Genomic DNA, 18,789 nt, shown 5'->3' with positions numbered 1-18,789 from the left:
CACCCTCTCTCAGATTGGGGCAGATTCTCAGGTAGAATCAGTCATCCTAGTTCCATTGACATCATTGGACTAAGACAATTTATACCAGCTAAGGATCTTCCCCACTGAATAGTATCTTGTTCTGGGGGAAGCCCCATTTATTTCATCTGGAGAGCAAGGTACCTCCAGGTGAATAGTGGTGGCAGAATCTCACCCTACACTGACATATGTATTTCTAACGCACCCATCACTGTGTAATCCTGTGAGAGGCTGACCCTTTACTGAGGGGCATTTGCCCACGCTTTCATTTTTCTACTCCCTCCTTCACCTAATAGCTCTTCAGAGACCAACATGAGAAAGCATGTGGAACGCTTCGACTGTAAAATGTTGGCGTTTAGTATGCCACAATGTCCTAAATCTGATTTACACAATGTGCATTATCGGGGTATCATTTTTTGTATTTTATTTGAGCCTCTCACAGGTTCTGTGTATACCTGTCTTTTAAAAGGCTTACAAACTAGATGGGACATTCTACCACAATATTAACCCCAGGACCGAGAAGGTTCAGGAGCAGCAGCAATTCGGGAATCATGGAGACTGGGGGGTCTAGAAGCACTGAGGGGGCATGGGAACTTCATGCAGATTGCTCTTGATCCAGTAGATCATTCAGGATCTGCCAAGATCTTAGGAAAGAATCCTCAGGTTTAGGAAGCAGAAGTCCTTTCCGGTTTTGGGTGGAAGGAACCCTGACCCTTTGGAAATCCTACTCTTCTACTAGATCGATCTGGCAGACAGGGCCACTAAGAGCGGGTTCGGGCCCCGGTGAAAAAAAATTTTTGGGCCCCCCAGCAAGGATGGACTGGCTAAACAGGGCCGACAAAGCCGGGGAAGGTGGGCCCTGGGCCCCCTTCAGGACCACCAGGCCCTGGTAGTTTGTACCGGCTTCCCCCCGCACCCTCTCGTCGGCCCTGCCAGCAGAAACACCATGAGTGACATCCTGCCCTTATTGAAGTCAATGGGAATTTTGTCATAGACTTCAGTGGTTATGTCTATATTGCAGCTGGTAGCACAGATAGACTGACTTGTGCTAGCTGTGCTCTAACTAGCATGAGTCTGTCTGCCTGAGCTGGGAATCACACTACCCAGCTGAAGCATAAACATATGCAGGATTTCACCTCATAATTATGACTTCACAAAGTTTGCTGTCCCTTACATAGGCTACATAGGGTATATGCTTATGTCTAAGGGACACTTTAGGCCTACATTTTAAAAAAATTCCCAGTTTCATTAGTTTATTAGTAATACAGGCAAGGAATTAATTTATGATATTTTCAGTGCCACTTTAAAGCAGCTGCAATTAAATTCTGAAAAGTTGCCATTAGATATGTATAGGAAGATGTCCTAAAACAATTTCCTAAGGGTATGTGTAACGTGCCTAAATACATATTTATATGCTATATTGCGATAGAGCTGTTAGTCTATTGAGCATCTACATTTATTTTTAAAATATATCTATATGTATGTGCACACAAACTGGAATTGGTACTCTGAAATGAAGATCTATTTAATATATTTTAATTTACTGAACTGTGGAAAATATGTTTGTCTATATTTATCTGGTACAGTTCTCTTTGGAGCTGTTTCAGTCTAACTGGTAATTAATATGAGTGTTTATGCTTTTATAAACCTTCACCAAAGCAGTTCTCTTTCTATTAGGGTAATAAATACAAAATTCTGTCTGAATAATGTGGAGATTGTAATATCAACTGATAAAAGGCAAAATTTTCAAATTTAAAGCTGATGCTGTCTTTATTTTTCTTTTGTATTTCACACTGGTGCGCAAAAAAATTACTTTTTTGGATTTTGTTGTTTGGTGTCACAGCAGCTTCAAAGTAATTTGGTTGTGCTTACTGTCAAGTATTTTGAAATATGCTGTTCATATAAAACATTTAATTACAATGAACTCTCTCTGATGGCATGATATATCAGTTATCTTATGATATTTGTAGTCTTTGTTTAGACGTTGCAATAACTCAAACACACAGGGTCTAAAACTGCATCTTCAAGTGTTACTGAGTCAGTGAGAATTGAAGGTGCTTAGCACCTTTCAGGATTGAGTACATAGATCATGTAATTAGTCACCATTTATTGTGCTAATTGACGTGTTGATCTAAGCATCCAAATGAAGGATTTGGTTATGCTATTCAGGTGCTCACGTTTGAAAAATTGAGACCATGGTGTTACCACAATTTTAAAGGAAAAGTGCCAATTATAAGGTGTTAATAGCACATAAAATTACCATTTAGAATTTAGCTAAAATAAACTGGCTTGTCAATTAAAAACAGGAAAAAAACAACTTAATGAGCTTCCAATATGAAAATAACATATAAGTACAATAAAACTGGCCACTGGATGTCACTATTGCTCCAGTGAAATTTTATTAGTGGTGCATTTATTTGGGAGTAAATTAAAACTGTATTTTATTAAAAGTAACAGGAACAGGAGAGCTTTCAGCTGGTAGATTTCTGAAGTGAGTTTCATTAGAGCTCATGTTTTGAGATTCTAAGTCTGAGACACACTTACCAAATTAATGGTCCGTTTTTTCCCTTGATGTGTTTCCCTCGCTATTTTTCAGAGAATCCTCGCCCATTAAAACATTTGTGCCGCCTGAAAATACGTAAACTGATGGGACTAAGGAGACTACGGAGACAAGCATCAATGGCGAAGCTTCCTCTTCCACCAGTTCTAAAGGACTATATCTTATATAAAGAATATGATCTTTATGGAAAGGGGCTAAATTTAGCTTAGATTTAAAACAGTCAATTAAAACTTGTAAATTAATTCTTTAGAATTTTTTACTAGATTGAGAATTATTTAATATTGTTATATGTACTCAAAACATTTGATATTTGCTGTAAATAGGCCTTTATGGGAACCCTTTTAAAAAAAATGTGGTCTGTAAAACTCAATTTGTTTTTTCTGTTTTTACTTAACATTCTGTCTTGATATTCTAAGAGCATGGAGAAGGAGATGATAGTCATTGTGCAACCCAAAACCTCCAGGATTGGATTTTAGGTGAGTAATATGTACACTTCAACCTGGAAAAAAAGTGTTGTTAATGTCTGCTACGAGTAGAGTTTTCTTAGTGGGTTCTCTGTTGAAGATGATAAAAAAGATCATGTTTAAAATACTGATTTATTTTAAAAAGCGTACATGTGGAAATTAGAAGTATGATGAAAATAAAAATGTTCTGTTTCATTTGTATGATAAGTTTTGACTCCAGCCACCCTTCATGTGTTTGGCTTGAAATGTGATGTTTTGTACATTTTAAATTGTGGTCCTACTGTAAAGTGCTCGAAAAGTAATAAAACAGTTCTCTTTTTATTTAGATGTAAAGAAGTCAAACACAGTAATCATCCTTTAAATCATACTGTAAAGCTTCAGGGGAAAGATATTATGGCTTAGCCGTCTATGGCTTTGGTATTCTTTGGCAACAATTGTGCTTATCAGTGAAGTTCAGTGTTAAGTCAGACAGCCACCCAAAATATTGCAAGCCCAGAGTTTTGCCTTTTGCTCAAAAGCCTCTGGTAGAAATTGATTTGGACAGTTTAGTGAACATTGGAGTCTTGTCACCAGTTTCACACAGTGAGTGGGCTACACCCATCGTACTAATGATCAAGAAGGATGGCTCAGTTTGAATTTGTGGTGATTTCAAAGTGACATTGAATCCAACTTTATGTGCAGACCAGTTTGACCACTACCTCGTATTGAAGATTTGTTTGCTAATCTTAGTGGTGGACAGTGTTTCAATAAATTGGATTTGTTCAATGCATACCTACAAATGGAGATTGATCTGGCATCTCAGAAATATATCTCAATCAACATGCAAAAACGCTTATTTTGTTACAATAGGTTGCCTTTTGGTATCACGTCGGCACCTGCCCTGTTCCAGAAAGCCATGGAGGAGATTGTGAAGGGGCTGAATGGAGTTCAAAGTACTATTTGGACGACATTCTTGTTACAGGAAAGGATCAAGAGGATCATTGTCAGAATTTGGATGCTGTCTTGTAAGGTTTGGAAGACCATGGACTGAGAAGACATCAAGACAACTGTGAGTTTTTCACACCTTCTGTTGGATACCTTGGACATATAATTGATGTCAAAGGCTTAAGGAAATTGCCAGAAAAAGAGAAGGCAGTTCTTCAAGTGCCCCAGCCAGAGAACGTGTCACGGTTACACTCATTCTTAGGACTACTTAACTCTTATGGTAAATGTCTGACTAATCTGGCAACAGTATTGGCCTTACATGACCTATTACAAGCAAAGAAAAAATGGAAATGGACTGAAGAGGGTGAGCATGCATTTAAGTAAGCAAAGAAATTATAGATGTGAGTGAAAGTTCTTATGGACTTTGATGTTTTGTTGCCACTGCTACTGGCTTGTAATGCTTCACAGTGTAGGGTGACCAGACAGCAAGTGTGAAAAATCAGGACGGAGGTGGAGGGTAATAGGAGCCTATGTATGAAAAAGACCCAAAAATCAGGACTGTCCCTATAAAATCGGGACATCTGGTCACCCTATCACAGTATGAAGTGGGTGCAATTCTTTCTCACTTTCTTCCTGATAGCATGGAGAAACCAATTGCCTTCACTTCACAAACAACTTATTACACCTGAGAAGAAATATGTGTAAACAGAGCGAGAATTTCTCAGCGTTATCTTCGGAATTCAGAAGTTCCATTTGTATGATAGACATTTTACCTTGCTGATGGCTCAATGGACATTACTTTCAATTTTTGGACGGAAACATAGAATTCCATCATTAGCTGCTGCTCATATGCAACAATGGGCGTTGCTACTTTCAGCTCTTTCCTGTTCTTTTTCAATTCAGTAAAGGAACTCAGCATGGCAATGCGGATGGGCTGTGATGACTGCCATGCCTGCATTGCTATCAACCCAAAGAAACTTCAGACGAAGTGTTTTATCTCAATTTGATGGATAGGTACCCATCATTAGCACAGATATCAACAAAGAAACCACTAAGGATGATGTGCCTTCTCTTGCGAAGGAAATGGTACTACAAGGTAGTGTTGGATCAAAAAAAATTCCCAATATGTGCAATTCATGTCATGTCAGTGTGAATTGTCTGTGAATCACAGTTGCATATAATGAAGAGTGCATGCGATCATTCCAAGATCACTCTAATCTCAGGTTTTGGAGACTCTTCAAAAGAACATTTTGGCATTGTGTGGATGAAGGTCATAGCCCGGAGTCATGTCTATGGCCAGGGATTGACAAAGATATTGAGAAAAAGGCAAAGTGCTGTATTGTGTCAACAAATTCAACATAATTCTGGACCATCTTATCTGCACCCTTGGTCGTGGCCTCAGACTTCTTGGACATGTATTCATGTCGATTTTGCCAGACCTTTGGAAGGTTATATGGTTCGGGTTGTAGTCAGCACCTATTTGAAATGGCCAGAAATTTTCAGGATGACTTCTACTACAGTTACCAAGACCATTAGACATATTTGTACTTTGTTTAGCTAATTTGGTTTACTGTTACAGTTGGTGAGTAACAATGGACCTCAATTCTGTTCTGAAAAATTTCAAGGTTCCTAGCTTCAAATGAAATTCAGCACAAACATTCTGTTCCATACCACTCAGCTAAAAATGGACTAGCAGAACATTTAGCATTGTACAAACATGTACAAGCATGCCTTAAGAGCCAACTAGTTACTAGTCTATTTTGAATCATCAAAAGAAACTGCACAGAAGCTGCACAGAAACAGAAATTTGTTTTGCTTTTCTGCAGGAACACAACACATGCTACGACCCAGGAGTCACCTGCAACTCTTTTCTTTAAGCAGTCTTTGCATACCCATTGGGACCTGCTCCATCCTGATGTTGTCTCACATATAGCCAAATCCCAAGCTATGCAAACTAATTGATGACATGAGACTCATGATTGTGCTTTTCAAGTAGGATATTTAACGTAGACTTGCAACTATGACCGTGGAGTGAAATGGGTACTTGGAGAACTTGTAAAATGCACCGAACCTCTTTTGTTTGTGGTAAAACTATCTGATAGTATTTTACAGAAATAACATATGACCAGTTGTAATCTTGACAAGTACCAGAGTCCAGGGATGTTCCAGTAGGACTTTCTGTTTCTCAGATCAAACCTCCTCCTGTTAAAACTCCTAATTTTGATGACTTGGTGAAAGAAACTTTGGTATTAGATCCAATCGATTTCTTATCCCCAACTGTTCCTGTTCTTCAGGGAATTGCCACACCACCATCACCATGTTATCCCAAGAGAGTGAGAAAACCAGTTGCGTGCCTGAATTTATATGTTGTTCAGTTAGTGAGTTGCTATTCCAGGGTAAAATAATCATTTGCAATTTACGAGTCTGCAGTAGACCACCCACAACTTTAGTTAGGTTATATAGTTTTTGTTAGCCATGTAAATGACAATGTCAAACCACAATCTGAGGACTTCAATAACTGAGATATAGGTTAGGGGTTTGTTGCAGGAGTGGGTGGGTGAGATTCTGTGGCCTGCATTGTGCAGGAGGTCAGACTAGATGATCATAATGGTCCCTTCTGACCGTAAAGTCTGTGAGTCTATATATATATTTGGAAAGGTTTTTTAAAGTAGGGTGGAGGAATGTGATGTCCGATCCTTTTAAATGTTTCAGCACTCACCCTTCCTCAGTGGAAAGCCTCACTGTCATGTTGGTTTCAGTTTTACTGCCAGAAGAACAATAATCTTTCCACAGCAGACAGCTGTGTATCCATTAGTTCCATCTGTCTATACCCTTCTCTGCTGGGTCCAAATATAACAAAACCATTGGAATATGTTCCCAAGAATTATAGTGGATTCTTCATCACTGACAATTTTTAAATAAGGTTGAACTTTTTTTCTAAAAGAGATACTGTTGTTCAATCAGCAATCAAGTCAGGGAAGTTCTATGTGGTCTGTAGGAGGTCAGACTAGATGATAGACAATTAAGTAGAGAATAGCTTTTTAGCACCTGGGTGACTAGTTGATCACAGTAGTTCCTTCTGGTTTTATAATCTATGAATTGTTGGAGCCCAAGCTCCTAAACTTCTAGGCTCCCCTGCAGCACTGAGAGAGAGCCTTGAAGTGCCAGATCCCAATCTCCTTGCTCAACCAGAACTTCCAGGCTCCTAGTTCCCACCGTAACATCCTATACCCATGTTCACCACTTTTATAAGGTTATGATATATTTTGTACAACATATTACTTGTGAGGTATCATTAGAAAACTCATAATTTGCTGAATATCGTTATCTGACTGAAATGTGTGTAACATGGCTGCATGTAAGATTATGAAATTTTGCTATGTGATTGTTACTGAAATATGTTGTAGTTCTGTGTAATGCACTCAAACCATTTTCTAAGAGACAAAGGTACACTAGCATGCCAGCCAGGTGCTAAAAAGCTATTCTCTACTTAACTGTCCATTCACCAGCACAGGGGGGAGTGTAAACAAGAAATTTACATTGCATTGCAGGAATGTTTCAAACCACACATACACAGCAGACTTTGTCTACACTCTGGTTGGGGGGGTAATTCTCAAAGAAAGGAGGAGGTTATAAAAATAAGAGACAGAGACTTCCACATCACCTCTCCTCCTTCTGTCTAGGGAACAAGGCTGGGACTGAAGAATATGCAGGTGTTTCCCTGTGTGTAATTCTTGCATGGCTGAGATATCATTCATGGTCATGTGGCTGGGAGTGATTTTACATGCTAGTGGCTGTATGTGAGCAGGCCAGATGGGCTGTTCTGGCAGCAAAGCAGTATTAAAGGCACCCCAGGCTATAGAGCTAAGGGGACACCTCTATTCTATAGTCCACTTGTACCTTGGGGAATGTTACACACCCCGACGCTCCTGGCTGACAAGGAGCTGAGAAACTGGAAACACTGGGAGCACCAGCTCCCAAGTTCCCAGGCTTGTGGTGCCTTAGCACCCTGGATTTCTAGGGCTTCCAGGGACCACAGCTTTGGGGCAGCCAGCCGGTGGACTATCTCAGATAGGAGACCGTAGTGTTTCCAGGTCAATTAAATTGGTGACTGTACTCCTTGGGGGGAGAAATGTATGTCTCCTGCTCTGTTTTACCTGCATTCTGCATATAGTTCATGTTATAACCGTCTCAGATGATGACCCAGCACATGTTCATTTGAAAAATGGTTTCACAGCAGATTTGACAAAGAAGGTACCAATGTGAGATTTCTAAAAATAGCTACATCACTCAACCCAAGGTTTTAAGAATCTGAAATGCCATCTAAAATCTGAGAGGGAGGAGGTGTGGAGCATGCTTTTAGAAGTCTTAAAAGAGCAGCACTCTGATGCAGAAACTACAGAACCCAAACACCAAAAAAGAAAATCAACCTTCTGCTGGTGACATCTGACTCAGATGATGAAAATGAACATGCATCAGTCTGCACTGCTTTGGATCATTATCAAGCAGAATCCGTCATCAGCATGGAAGCATGTCCTCTGGAATGGTGGTTGAAGCATGAAGGGACATATGAATCTTTAGTGCATCTGGCACGTAAATATCTTGCAACACCAGATACAACAGTGCCATGCAAATGCCTGTTCTGATTTTCAGGTGACATTGTAACCAAGAAGCAGGCAGCATTATTTCCTGCAAATTGTGACCAGCCTTGTTTGTCTGAGCGATTGGCTGAACAAGAAGTGGGACTGAGTGGACTTCTAAAGTTTTACATTGTTTTATTTTTGAATGCAGGTGTTTTTGTATGTAATTCTACATTTGTAAGTTCAATTTTCTTGATAAAGTGATTGCACTACACAACTTCTATGAGGTGAATTGAAAAATACACTTCTTTTGTTTTTTTACAGTGCAAATGTTTGCAATAAAAATAAATATAAAGAGAACACTGTACACTTTGCATTCTGTTGTAATTGAAATTAATATATTTGAAAATGTAGTAAACATCTAAAAATATATGGTATTCTATTATTGTTTAACAGCGCGATTAATCCCGCGTTTAATTTTTTTAATTGCTTGACAGCCCTAGTAGAAACTTCTTTAAAAGAAATCTGATCTGTTTCATCACCTTTTCCCCAGGAGCTGAAGATTTAAGAAAGAAGCAGAATATGAAATTCATGATAAAGTATGAGAGTTAACAGTCCTGGGTAGATATACTGCTGGACCTTTAAAACACCAATTCCTCTGTCTTGTGATTATTTGTTCTTTGTAGTTCAGCAGACCCAGGTCCCAACTTATATTGTGGCCCCATTGTGCTAGCTGCTGTACAAACACATAGTGACAGAGTTCCTGGTCCAAAGAGCTTACAATCTAAATAGACAAGACAACCAAAGTGGGGGAGACATACAGGAAGTAAGTGGCTGGCCCGAGGTCGGACAACAGACCAGTGGTACAGCCAGAAATAGAAGCCAGGTCTTTGACCGCCCTCTCCACTTATTTCTCCACTAGACCACATGCCTGAGGAGCTGAATACCGTGTTGGTGGAGAAAGGGGGAGTAGCTGATCTGGGACTGAGTGGAGGCAGCAACCACAGTAGCAAGAGGAAGGCGCAAATAGTCTGCTCCTTCATGCCTTGTCTGAGCTTCCACTGGAGCCCATGGGGTGTGACTTATCACAACCCAGTGCTGTCTTATGTCCCACTGATATTGACTGAGGCATGTTCCAGGCCAGGCATTTTTATCAGTGATATAGGGTTTTTTTTGGAAGGCGACAGGAGGAAATATTTCTGTATAATTAGGTCTCCGTTTCTTATAGAATCTAACCCATTATCCAGGAGAGACAAACAGCTGCATCAGGCACATGAGCTTCAGAAGCAGCCAGACATTTAACCTCTGCTTTTTGATGCCACCTTTAGTTATTGCTGAGATCCTGCTTTTTGTCTCATTCACAGCCTGGTTCAAAGAACCAAATTCTACCTCTGAGTTGTGGATCTGAATAGTTATACTTGTGAGGGAGGAGCAGCTCTTGCCCACTAATACTGGCTACCCCGAAACCTAGAAGCCTGACACTGCAGGCTCTTGTGCTGAGCTGTGAAGGGGTCATCGGGTGGGAGTTTACAATTAGGGGACATGGTTCATATGCTCCAGTTCACATTCTTCAGATTTGTCCTTCCTTCCTCAGATTATTTCTGTGTACAGCAGCAGCCGCAATCTACTTGGGCAGCAAGAGTGGGAGGGCAGAAGATGGTCACAAACTAATGCTGGGGTGTGCCGATTTGGGGGAATTATTTTGGTCCTTAGTTGTCCAATAATTTGGAATCAGATAAAAATCTTCTGGAATATTGATTTTACAGGTGTCTTTTGTTTGCCATGTGATGATGTAAAGACAATGTTACAACTGATTACAGAAGATCTCTGATCTCTTTTCACTCCCCCTATTACTCCATCCTTGCGGCACATTTTACCAACCCCTCCCCACTTGGTTTCCTTCTCATTTCTGCTCCTTCTTTCATGCAGCCCCCACAGCTCGAACTCTCTGATCTTGTCTGCTATGCTTCCACCATCTCTTCCAAGCCCTGCCTTCGTGGACACAACTTCCATGAATCCTATAAATACTTCCACTCAAGAAAAGTGTATCAGAAAAAGTGGACCTGACCAAGACATGTTCCAATCATAATGATTCAGTCATTTGCTTCCCTGTTTCCATTCCTCATCTGCAGTTTTTTAGGCTGCACTAATTGAGTCAGGAACCATGTCATTTTACATATTTGAAAGCACCTAATGCATATTCTACACTATATGTTTAAAAATAATAATGATTACTGTTCTAAATGATTTCTCCCTCTCCTTTCGCACTGAAAGCTCTTCTAAAGAATCCAGACTATGTTACCAGGACAAATAGTAGATAAAGCAAATAGAAGTTGCCACAGATCCACAGGACCTGTGCTATGCCCTGACATACAAACAGTCCTTGGGAGGTACACTTTGAGTGTATCAGACTTCCACAGGGGTTACGCTCTTCCACAAAGGTGAGGCAAGTGGCCTCAATGCCTCTGAGACTGAGCCTCCAGCTCCAGCACTCCTGTTTCATCCCACGAGGTCTGCCCACTGAGTCCAACTGAGCTAGATGCCTGTTCAGAGATTATTCCTGCTTCAGGAATCAATGCACCTCAGTAAGTATTTGCAGTGACACCAGGCAGATTTTCGAAACATGGTTGAGTTTATTAGTCAACTGGCGTGCAACATCACGAAGTCCTTAGCTTAGCATGGAGAAGCAAAGCTTAAGACCTAGTCCATACTAGCCAACGCCAGGGCATCCCTGAACCATGCTGCTATAGGAACCATCTTGGGGGTTTCCTTTCTGTCTCTCTGTCCTTTATCTTAGTCTTTGTCTACACTACACAGCTTTTAGCGACATGGCTGTGTCGACACGTCCGTGTTGCTAAAAATCAGGCAATGTAAATGCTGTTTGTTTGTCAGCACTTTTGCAGACAAAATACTTCCTCCTAAGAGTATGTCTACACTACAGGATTATTCTGATTTTACATAAACCAGTTTTGTAAAACAGATTGTATAAAGTCGAGTGCACGCGGCCACACAAAGCACACTAATTCGGTGGTGTGCGTCCATGTACCGAGGCTAGCGTCGATTTCTGGAGCATTGCACTCTGGGTAGCTATCCCGTAGCTATCCATAGTTTCCTGCAGCTCCCCCGGCCCATTGGAATTCTGGGTTGAGACCCAATGCATGATGGTGTAAAAACAGTGTTCGCAGGGATTCTAGGTAAATGTCGTCACTCATCCTTCCTCCGTGAAAGCAATGGAAGACAACTCATTCATGCCTTTTTCCCCTGGATTCGCCTGGCAGATGCCATACCAGGCAACCATGGAGACGTGTGCCTGTCACCGTATGTGTACTGGATGCCGCTGACAGAGGCAGAACTGCCAGTGCTACACAGCAGCATTCATTTTGCCAGGCAAGGTAGCAGAGATGGTTACGCATGTCATTCTGCACTTCTCTGCTGTGCCATTGTAAATTGAATGAGGAGATGATGGTTATCAGTCACTCTGTACTGCTGCTGCTGTCATGGGTTGCTCTTGGCTGGCCTTCGCTGAGGTCAGCCGGGGGCACAAAGACAAAAATGCGAATGACTCCCTGAGTCATCCCTCCTTTATGTTTATCTGAAAATAGAGTCATCCTGCCTAGAATATGGGGCAAGTACTAGAGAACCAGTTATCAGAACTAGAGAGCACAGCTGCCTCCATGTCAGATCCCGCAGAAATGATGAGCTGCATGCCATTCTAGGGGTGCCCCTGCAACAGCCCCACCTCTGCTTCCTCCTCCCCAACCCTTCCTGGACTACCGTGGCAGTGTCCTCCATTTGTGATGAAGTAATAAAGAATGCAGGAATAAGAAACACTGAGTTTAGTGAGCTAAATGAGGGGAGGCAGCCTCCAGCTGCTATGATAGACCAGGCAGGACATTAAACGGTGGGGGGGAGAGGAGCCCGCATCCCACTACTATGATAGTCCAGGCAGTACAGAAATCTTTTCTTTAGACATGAAAGGGTGAGAGGTGACAGAACTCAGCCCCCAGTTGTTATGATGAGGACTGTTACCAGCCGTCTCTGTACATCTACTGGAACAACCAGGAGTCATCCTATTTTTACCCAGGTGTCCCCGCTGACCTCACCTGAGGCCAGCAGGAGCACTTACAGGATGAGAGGACAGCTATCAGTCCTTTTGTACAGTACAATCTGCCGGAGGGGAGGGGAGGGAGAGAAATGTGCTATTCTCAGCGCGCAGCACCGCATCTACCAGCGGTATGCAGTAGACATAGGGTGACATATAAAAAAGTCAAGAAAGATTTTTTCCCCTTTTCTTTCAAGGAGGGGAGGGTGGTAAATTGAATGACATATTCCCTGAACCACGCCCGGACAAGTGATTGACCTACAGGCATTGGGATCCAGCCAAGAATGCAAATGCTTTCTGAGACTGCAGGGACTGTGGATAGCTGGAGTCCTTAGTACCCCCTCCTCTCTCCATGAGCGTCCATTTGATTCTTTGGCTTTCCGTTACGCTTGTCACGGCAGCACTGTGCTGTGGACTCTGTATCATAGCCTGGAGATCTTTTTCAGATGCTTGGCATTTCGTCTTGTAACGGAGCTCTGAGAGAACAGATTTGTCTCCCCATATAGCGACAGATCCAGTATCTCCTGCATTGGTCACATGCTGGAGCCTTTGTGGATTTGGGACTTGCCACCAACCCAGCGATCTAGAGCTCCACGTGGCAAACAGGAAATGAAATTCACAAGTTCGCAGGACTTTCCTGTCTACCTGGCCAGTGCAATCCAAGTTGATTGCCGTGTCCAGAGCGGGTCACAATGGTGCACTGTGGGATACCAGCCCGGAGGCCAAATCATGTCAATATTGCGGCCACACTAACCACTAATTCCGATAATGGTAATAACCGATTTCAGCACTATCTCTCGTCGGGGAGGAGTACAGAAACCGGTTTAAAGAGCCCTTTATATCGATATAAAGGGCCTCGTTGTGTAGACGGGTGCAGCGTTAAATCGGTTTAACGCTGCTAAAATTGGTTTAAACGCATAGTGTAGACCAGGCCTAAGAGTGGGCTTCGTATTGTCAACAGAAGAGCACTCCTGCCAACAACAAGCTCTTTGCATTGCCGCTTGCTATTACAAAACTTTTGTCGGGGGGGCGGGGGCCTTTTTTAACCATCTATGAATGGCAAAAGTTTTGTCATTCAATTGGCAGTGTAGACAAAACCTGTAAGTCTTAGTTCCAGGAGAGAAATATGTACCCTGCTTCTCTCTCTCTCTCTCAACCCAGTTCTTATTCCTCCTATCACCTCCCCCTATTGCCTTCTTCCTGAGTTCATGTGTGCTCCACCCAGCCAAGCTGGGAACCTCCCACTGATAGGTGTCAAATGTTCAGTCCTTAGGGTTTCCACTGTGTCTTTAGTGTCTTCCACTGATGTGGGTTAGTTCCCAGCCAGTCCTTAACAACCTTTCCGAGACAATTACATGACAAAAGACCTCATGTTTCCTGCTTTGTACACTCCATGCACAGCAATACCAAGAGGAGAGGGAAACCAGGCATGTATTGACTTCATAAAAGTGTTGCCAAAATTCCTGCATTTGTCACAGAAGTACATTGAGTAAGTGAATAAATATTTTAAAGTGTTTGTCTGGGGTTCAGGAGCATTCTCCCTTTGAAATAGTCACAGAAATCTCACTAGCATTAATGGAAGCTGTGCACATAAATCAGGGAAAGAATAGTGCTGTGGCTTATGGTTATTGTGATATGTATATGTTCTAATAAAACATACACAAACTGTTACTATTCCTAAGGCTGGTTTTATAAAGTGGAGCTTTAGTGACATGCACAAACCATTCATTTTGCTGTCATAGTTGATACATAATTGATATTTTCACCTAAAACCCCTGAATATGATACAGCCTCAGGGCAAAATTATTCTCTTTTGTCTGCACTGCACTGAGAATGTCCGTAGGGTATTCCATGGTGGCCAGAACTCCCATTATTGTCAATATGAGCGCTACTTATGGGACAAGGACAATGCAACAGAGAGGAGAATTTTGCCCTTACATTGTACGTCTATTCGTAGCTAGATCCCCATGTATTACAATCTTCATTTACAAGTGTTTTTAGATTTGTTTGCTGTTGATTTTTAAAAGCAAAAATGCACAGCTTTTTAATCACTTGGGAACTAGATGAGCAAAGGAAACAAGAGGTGTATCAAATAAATAATACCAAAGTGGTGCTGCTATTGGTATAGAAAATAGAGCAGCCTTTCAGTTTGAAATGCAAACTATGGGCTGTTAGGCCTCCAGCTGTCCCCAGGGTCAAGGAACAGTAGCTGACTTTTTTGTAGCTTTCCCACCTCTGAGGAACTCAGTACAGGATTGAGCCCAGACATTTTTTTTTTTGTAATTACATAATAATTTAATAAATACCAGCTCTCAATTGAACATGCAGATGATCAGATTTTTCCAAACGTCCAGAGGAGTATGTTATGCTTGCCTGAGTCCCATGGCACTTATTAGGAAAGAAGAAGTTAATTTTAGTGTTCTCTTTGCATTACTCTTTTAATAATTATGTTCTGTTTACCTAAAATATTGCCTCTTGCATTTTCAGTGGGACACAGACTGTATTCTCCTCTTTCTGTCCTAAACTGTTGTGTGGTGTAGCTGTGCAGCTTCAAAACAGCTGCTGTGTTTCACCCTAAGAGTGTCTGTACTTCAGTTGTGAGTGAAGTGGTTTCTATATATAGTTTTTAAATCTGCTGGTAATGCTTGTAAGGCATGTTGAGAACCCTCCCGAGGGATAAAAGGAGCTATATGAAAATAAGATCATCATCATAATTATGTATGCTATTTTGTCTTTCTTTTGCACTGTAGTAACTGATATTGAGGAAGTGTATGGTCAGCAGAGATAGGGAGAAGTACTTGCTTTGAGCAGAAGCCACATGGAAATAGTTTGTGCTATCGAAGGTAACAGCCTCATCTCCCATTATAGGACATGATTCTTATTTTACTAACACACAGTGATAAGAAGGTGTTAACTGTATGGGGAGAAAAGGAGAGTGGAGAAGAAACTCTTGTACACTTAACTTTTGTTTTCCTATATTGGATTCTCTATTTCATTGTTATTCAGCAAGGTGAAGTAGAAGTACAAGGGGTGGTTTATTTTATTAGCACAATGCCTGTTTCATCAACTGACAATATTGAAAGTCTGCTATATCCTGTGACTCAAGTTTTGCTGTATAATAAAACAGACCATCAGTATCTGGGTCACTGGAAGTTGAGGCGAGAGGGTACCAGGCAATGAGCTTTGCTTCTCTGAATCAAGGTGGGCTGGTTCTTGGATCACTCCAAACTTCCCATGATCCCCTCTGACTTTTCCAAACAAACTTTTCCTTCCAGTGCCCCTCCCTGGGCAGAGTGCTCCTCCCAGCCAAGGCCGATTCTCACACTCTTCTTGCTAGCTCCCCCAAAGAACTGACTCATCTTTCTACCACTTATGAGTTCATCTTCTTGCCAAGAGAGGCAGCCCAATCAATCCCAGCCATCCAGCTGGCTGGCCTCATACACTGTTACTTTCTGCTTTGTGGGAGCCAATGCTGCACCATTTCCCTTCTGATTGCAGGGCCCCTATCTCCAGAAGCCACACAGCATCCTTCTGTAATGGGAAAGCTCACCTAGAATTCTTCATGAGAAGACCCTCTCATCTGGGTCAAAGCAGTCTGGTCCTTATTATCTCTCTTTTGGAAAATAGCCCATGAATGTTCCTTGCTCTAAGACACCACCAATGTCCACATCCTTTTAAACCTGTCAGGTTTGGAGACAAGTATCTTTCAGTATGATACACAATGTTAAGTTTCAGTGAGAAAACAAGATTAATGGTAATACTATGCTATAGAAGCATGGACTCACAACTGGAGCACCTTCTCATGGCTGAACATGGCCTAACAGTTCTGTCTTGTGTAGTGCCTCCTGCTGACAGCTGCTCCTGTTCCACATTGGTCAGTCTCTTCCCGTGACTCAGCCCTCTGGCCAGGTCGCATTTAAATCCACTCCTTCTGGGGTAAGAGAAAATCCAATACAACAAAAAGTTCAATTTATATCAGGATTGTTGGCCCTGACCCTGAGCCCTGTGATCTTCATGTCTTTCTCTCAGGGTTTAATCATCTCGTATCTCCTTCTCTCAGGGGCAATTTCCCACTACCTTCCCCAGTTGCTGGCAGCAGGGGCATAATTTCAGAAAAATTGAGGGGAGGGGACAACAAAGTTGTGTCAACATATAGAACACGTAATTATATTATATCCTACAAAGTTGTGGGGGGTGGTGGTGGCAAAGAAATAGAGCATATAGACCTTTGAGAAGTTAGGGCAGCCCTGCCCCATAAAATATGACATCCTTGGCTGGTAGGGGAACCTCGGCCCTCGCTCTCCTCTGTGCTTCTTCTGATGTGAGCCTATTAGCAGGTCCTTCCACAGTCTCTCCAAGCTTGCCTTTCTTGTGGGATTCACAGGGCTATCCTGTAGAAGTGCCCAATAAATCCCAGCATAAAAATATAAACATAACCCCCTTTTGCCCTCTTCACACTTGACCTTTTTTCCCTGTCTTGCTCCTCAACTGAACACCTTGCAGGGCTCTTCCCATGCTCTGGGCCCAGAGAGAAACTGCAGAGTTCCCTTTCTCTCTCTCTGTGGCCCCCTCTGCTACAACTACATACTCCCTCTCTTTATTCTAGCTCCCAGATCCTCCCTGCCCTGGGATTCATCAGTAGTTGGGGCTGGCCCACCCTCCATATGCAGCCAGGTACTTTAACAGAGCTCTCTAGTTCCCGATAATTCTTTCATGTAAGTGTAGGGTAGGCACTCCATTGCATCCTATTTCATTTAAAGAATAAGCACCATAATTTGATTGGTCTTCGGGCTTACATTTGGGCTAGGCTTGAGCTTTGGTTAGAGTTTTGGCTACAATTAGATTTGCAGTTATAGGTAACCTTAAGGTACTATGGTCATCTTTAGAGTTAAGGCAAAAGCAGAACTTAGGGCTAAGATAGCATTTGCTAGTAAGATTAGTGTTAGGGTAATGGAGGTGGTTAGAGTTAGATTAGGGTGATGGCTGGGGTTAGAGTTTGTGGGTATTCTGCATTTCATATTTATCAATACTAAACTTCACTAATGGTTTTAGATCTGGAATGTGCCCTTTTAAGTCTGGGGTATTCAGGTCAGAGGTTTTGGTTTGGACTATCATAGAGATGGAGATCAGTTGTGAAATCCAGATTTTAATTCTAGTTTTCAAGGGAAGGAAGATTTTGGCTTAGGCCCATCTCTAAACTCTCATCTCTTTGTCTTTCCTCAGCATGGATGGAAGGGAAGGAGCCTTCTCTCCCATGTGACTCCTTGTTTACAAAATCACCAGGACAGATGATCTCAACAATGGAATCATCTGGCATAGAGAAAAGCAGCTGAAAAGTTATTCCTTCACATGCCTTCAACACATGCTTTATCGAGCTTGCTTTGCTGATACCACTGTTAAATGTAGGTGATGACACATAGCTTCCAAGGACAGCTCAGTGTGCACAAGTTTCAAGAGTTGTGTTTGTCTCTAGGGTAAAGCAGAGACAGCTTGTCCCATCACTCTGTCTTACAGCCATGTTTAGATGTTACACAGGACTGACCTTTTCTCTTTAAAGAAAGGCCTCTGAAGTGTAGATTTAGGCTGAACTACTTTGAGAAGGTTTAGGCACTTCTGAATGCAATGGTATGTGACTACTCACAGCGAAAGCAAATATACATACCTACACACACCTAGAATACTTACTATCAGTGGATCAGTCATATTGGACTATGCATTCACACTGGAACTATACATGTAGCACCTAGGAGTGTCTTTCTAAAGATGGAGTAAAGAGCGCAGAGGACATGCAGTGGGAAACGGGAGAGAGTGCAGGGGTTATCCAGTGGGGGAGGAGGAACGCACAAGGGGCATGCAGTAGGGAGAGGGGAAGAGAGAGAAAGGAAATTACAGGGGGAAAGCACTGAATGAAGGATGGCAAGTGGAGGAGAGAGTAAGAGCCTAGATGAAGAAACAGATGGAAAGAAGAGAAACAAAGGGTAGAGAAAGAGGAAGAACAACCCAGAGGGAGTGAGATAAAGGGGACAGCCAGATGTCCTTTTTATTTGCATAAATGTATATTGTTTGAAACATGCACTGTAATTGAACAGTGCTCCTGAGCTTGGGATTCCAATTCAGCTGTTTTCTCAACAACCTAAAATA

At 41.9% G+C, this 18,789-nt stretch overlaps 1 protein-coding gene across 6 annotated transcripts in view; it reads left to right on the top strand.

Annotated features, from left to right (window-relative positions):
• ASB15 (ankyrin repeat and SOCS box containing 15) overlaps positions 1-3,369 on the top strand; it is a 35,189-nt gene extending 31,820 nt beyond the window's left edge. For 5 of the 6 annotated variants that reach the window (XM_075065272.1, XM_075065278.1, XM_032768821.2 and 2 more), the window contains one exon: positions 2,615-3,369. In XM_075065272.1, the coding sequence (XP_074921373.1) occupies positions 2,615-2,787 (173 nt within the window). In that variant the 3' untranslated portion in view covers positions 2,788-3,369. The remainder of the gene's footprint in view (positions 1-2,614) is intronic. The other variant, XM_075065285.1, reaches the window with a different exon arrangement.
• The last annotated feature ends 15,420 nt before the right edge of the window (positions 3,370-18,789 follow it).

This window comes from Chelonoidis abingdonii, chromosome 1 (assembly GCF_003597395.2).
Source record: "Chelonoidis abingdonii isolate Lonesome George chromosome 1, CheloAbing_2.0, whole genome shotgun sequence".
In the NCBI taxonomy this organism is placed as follows: Eukaryota; Metazoa; Chordata; order Testudines; family Testudinidae; genus Chelonoidis; species Chelonoidis abingdonii.
This window is presented reverse-complemented; position numbering and strand designations above follow the sequence as displayed.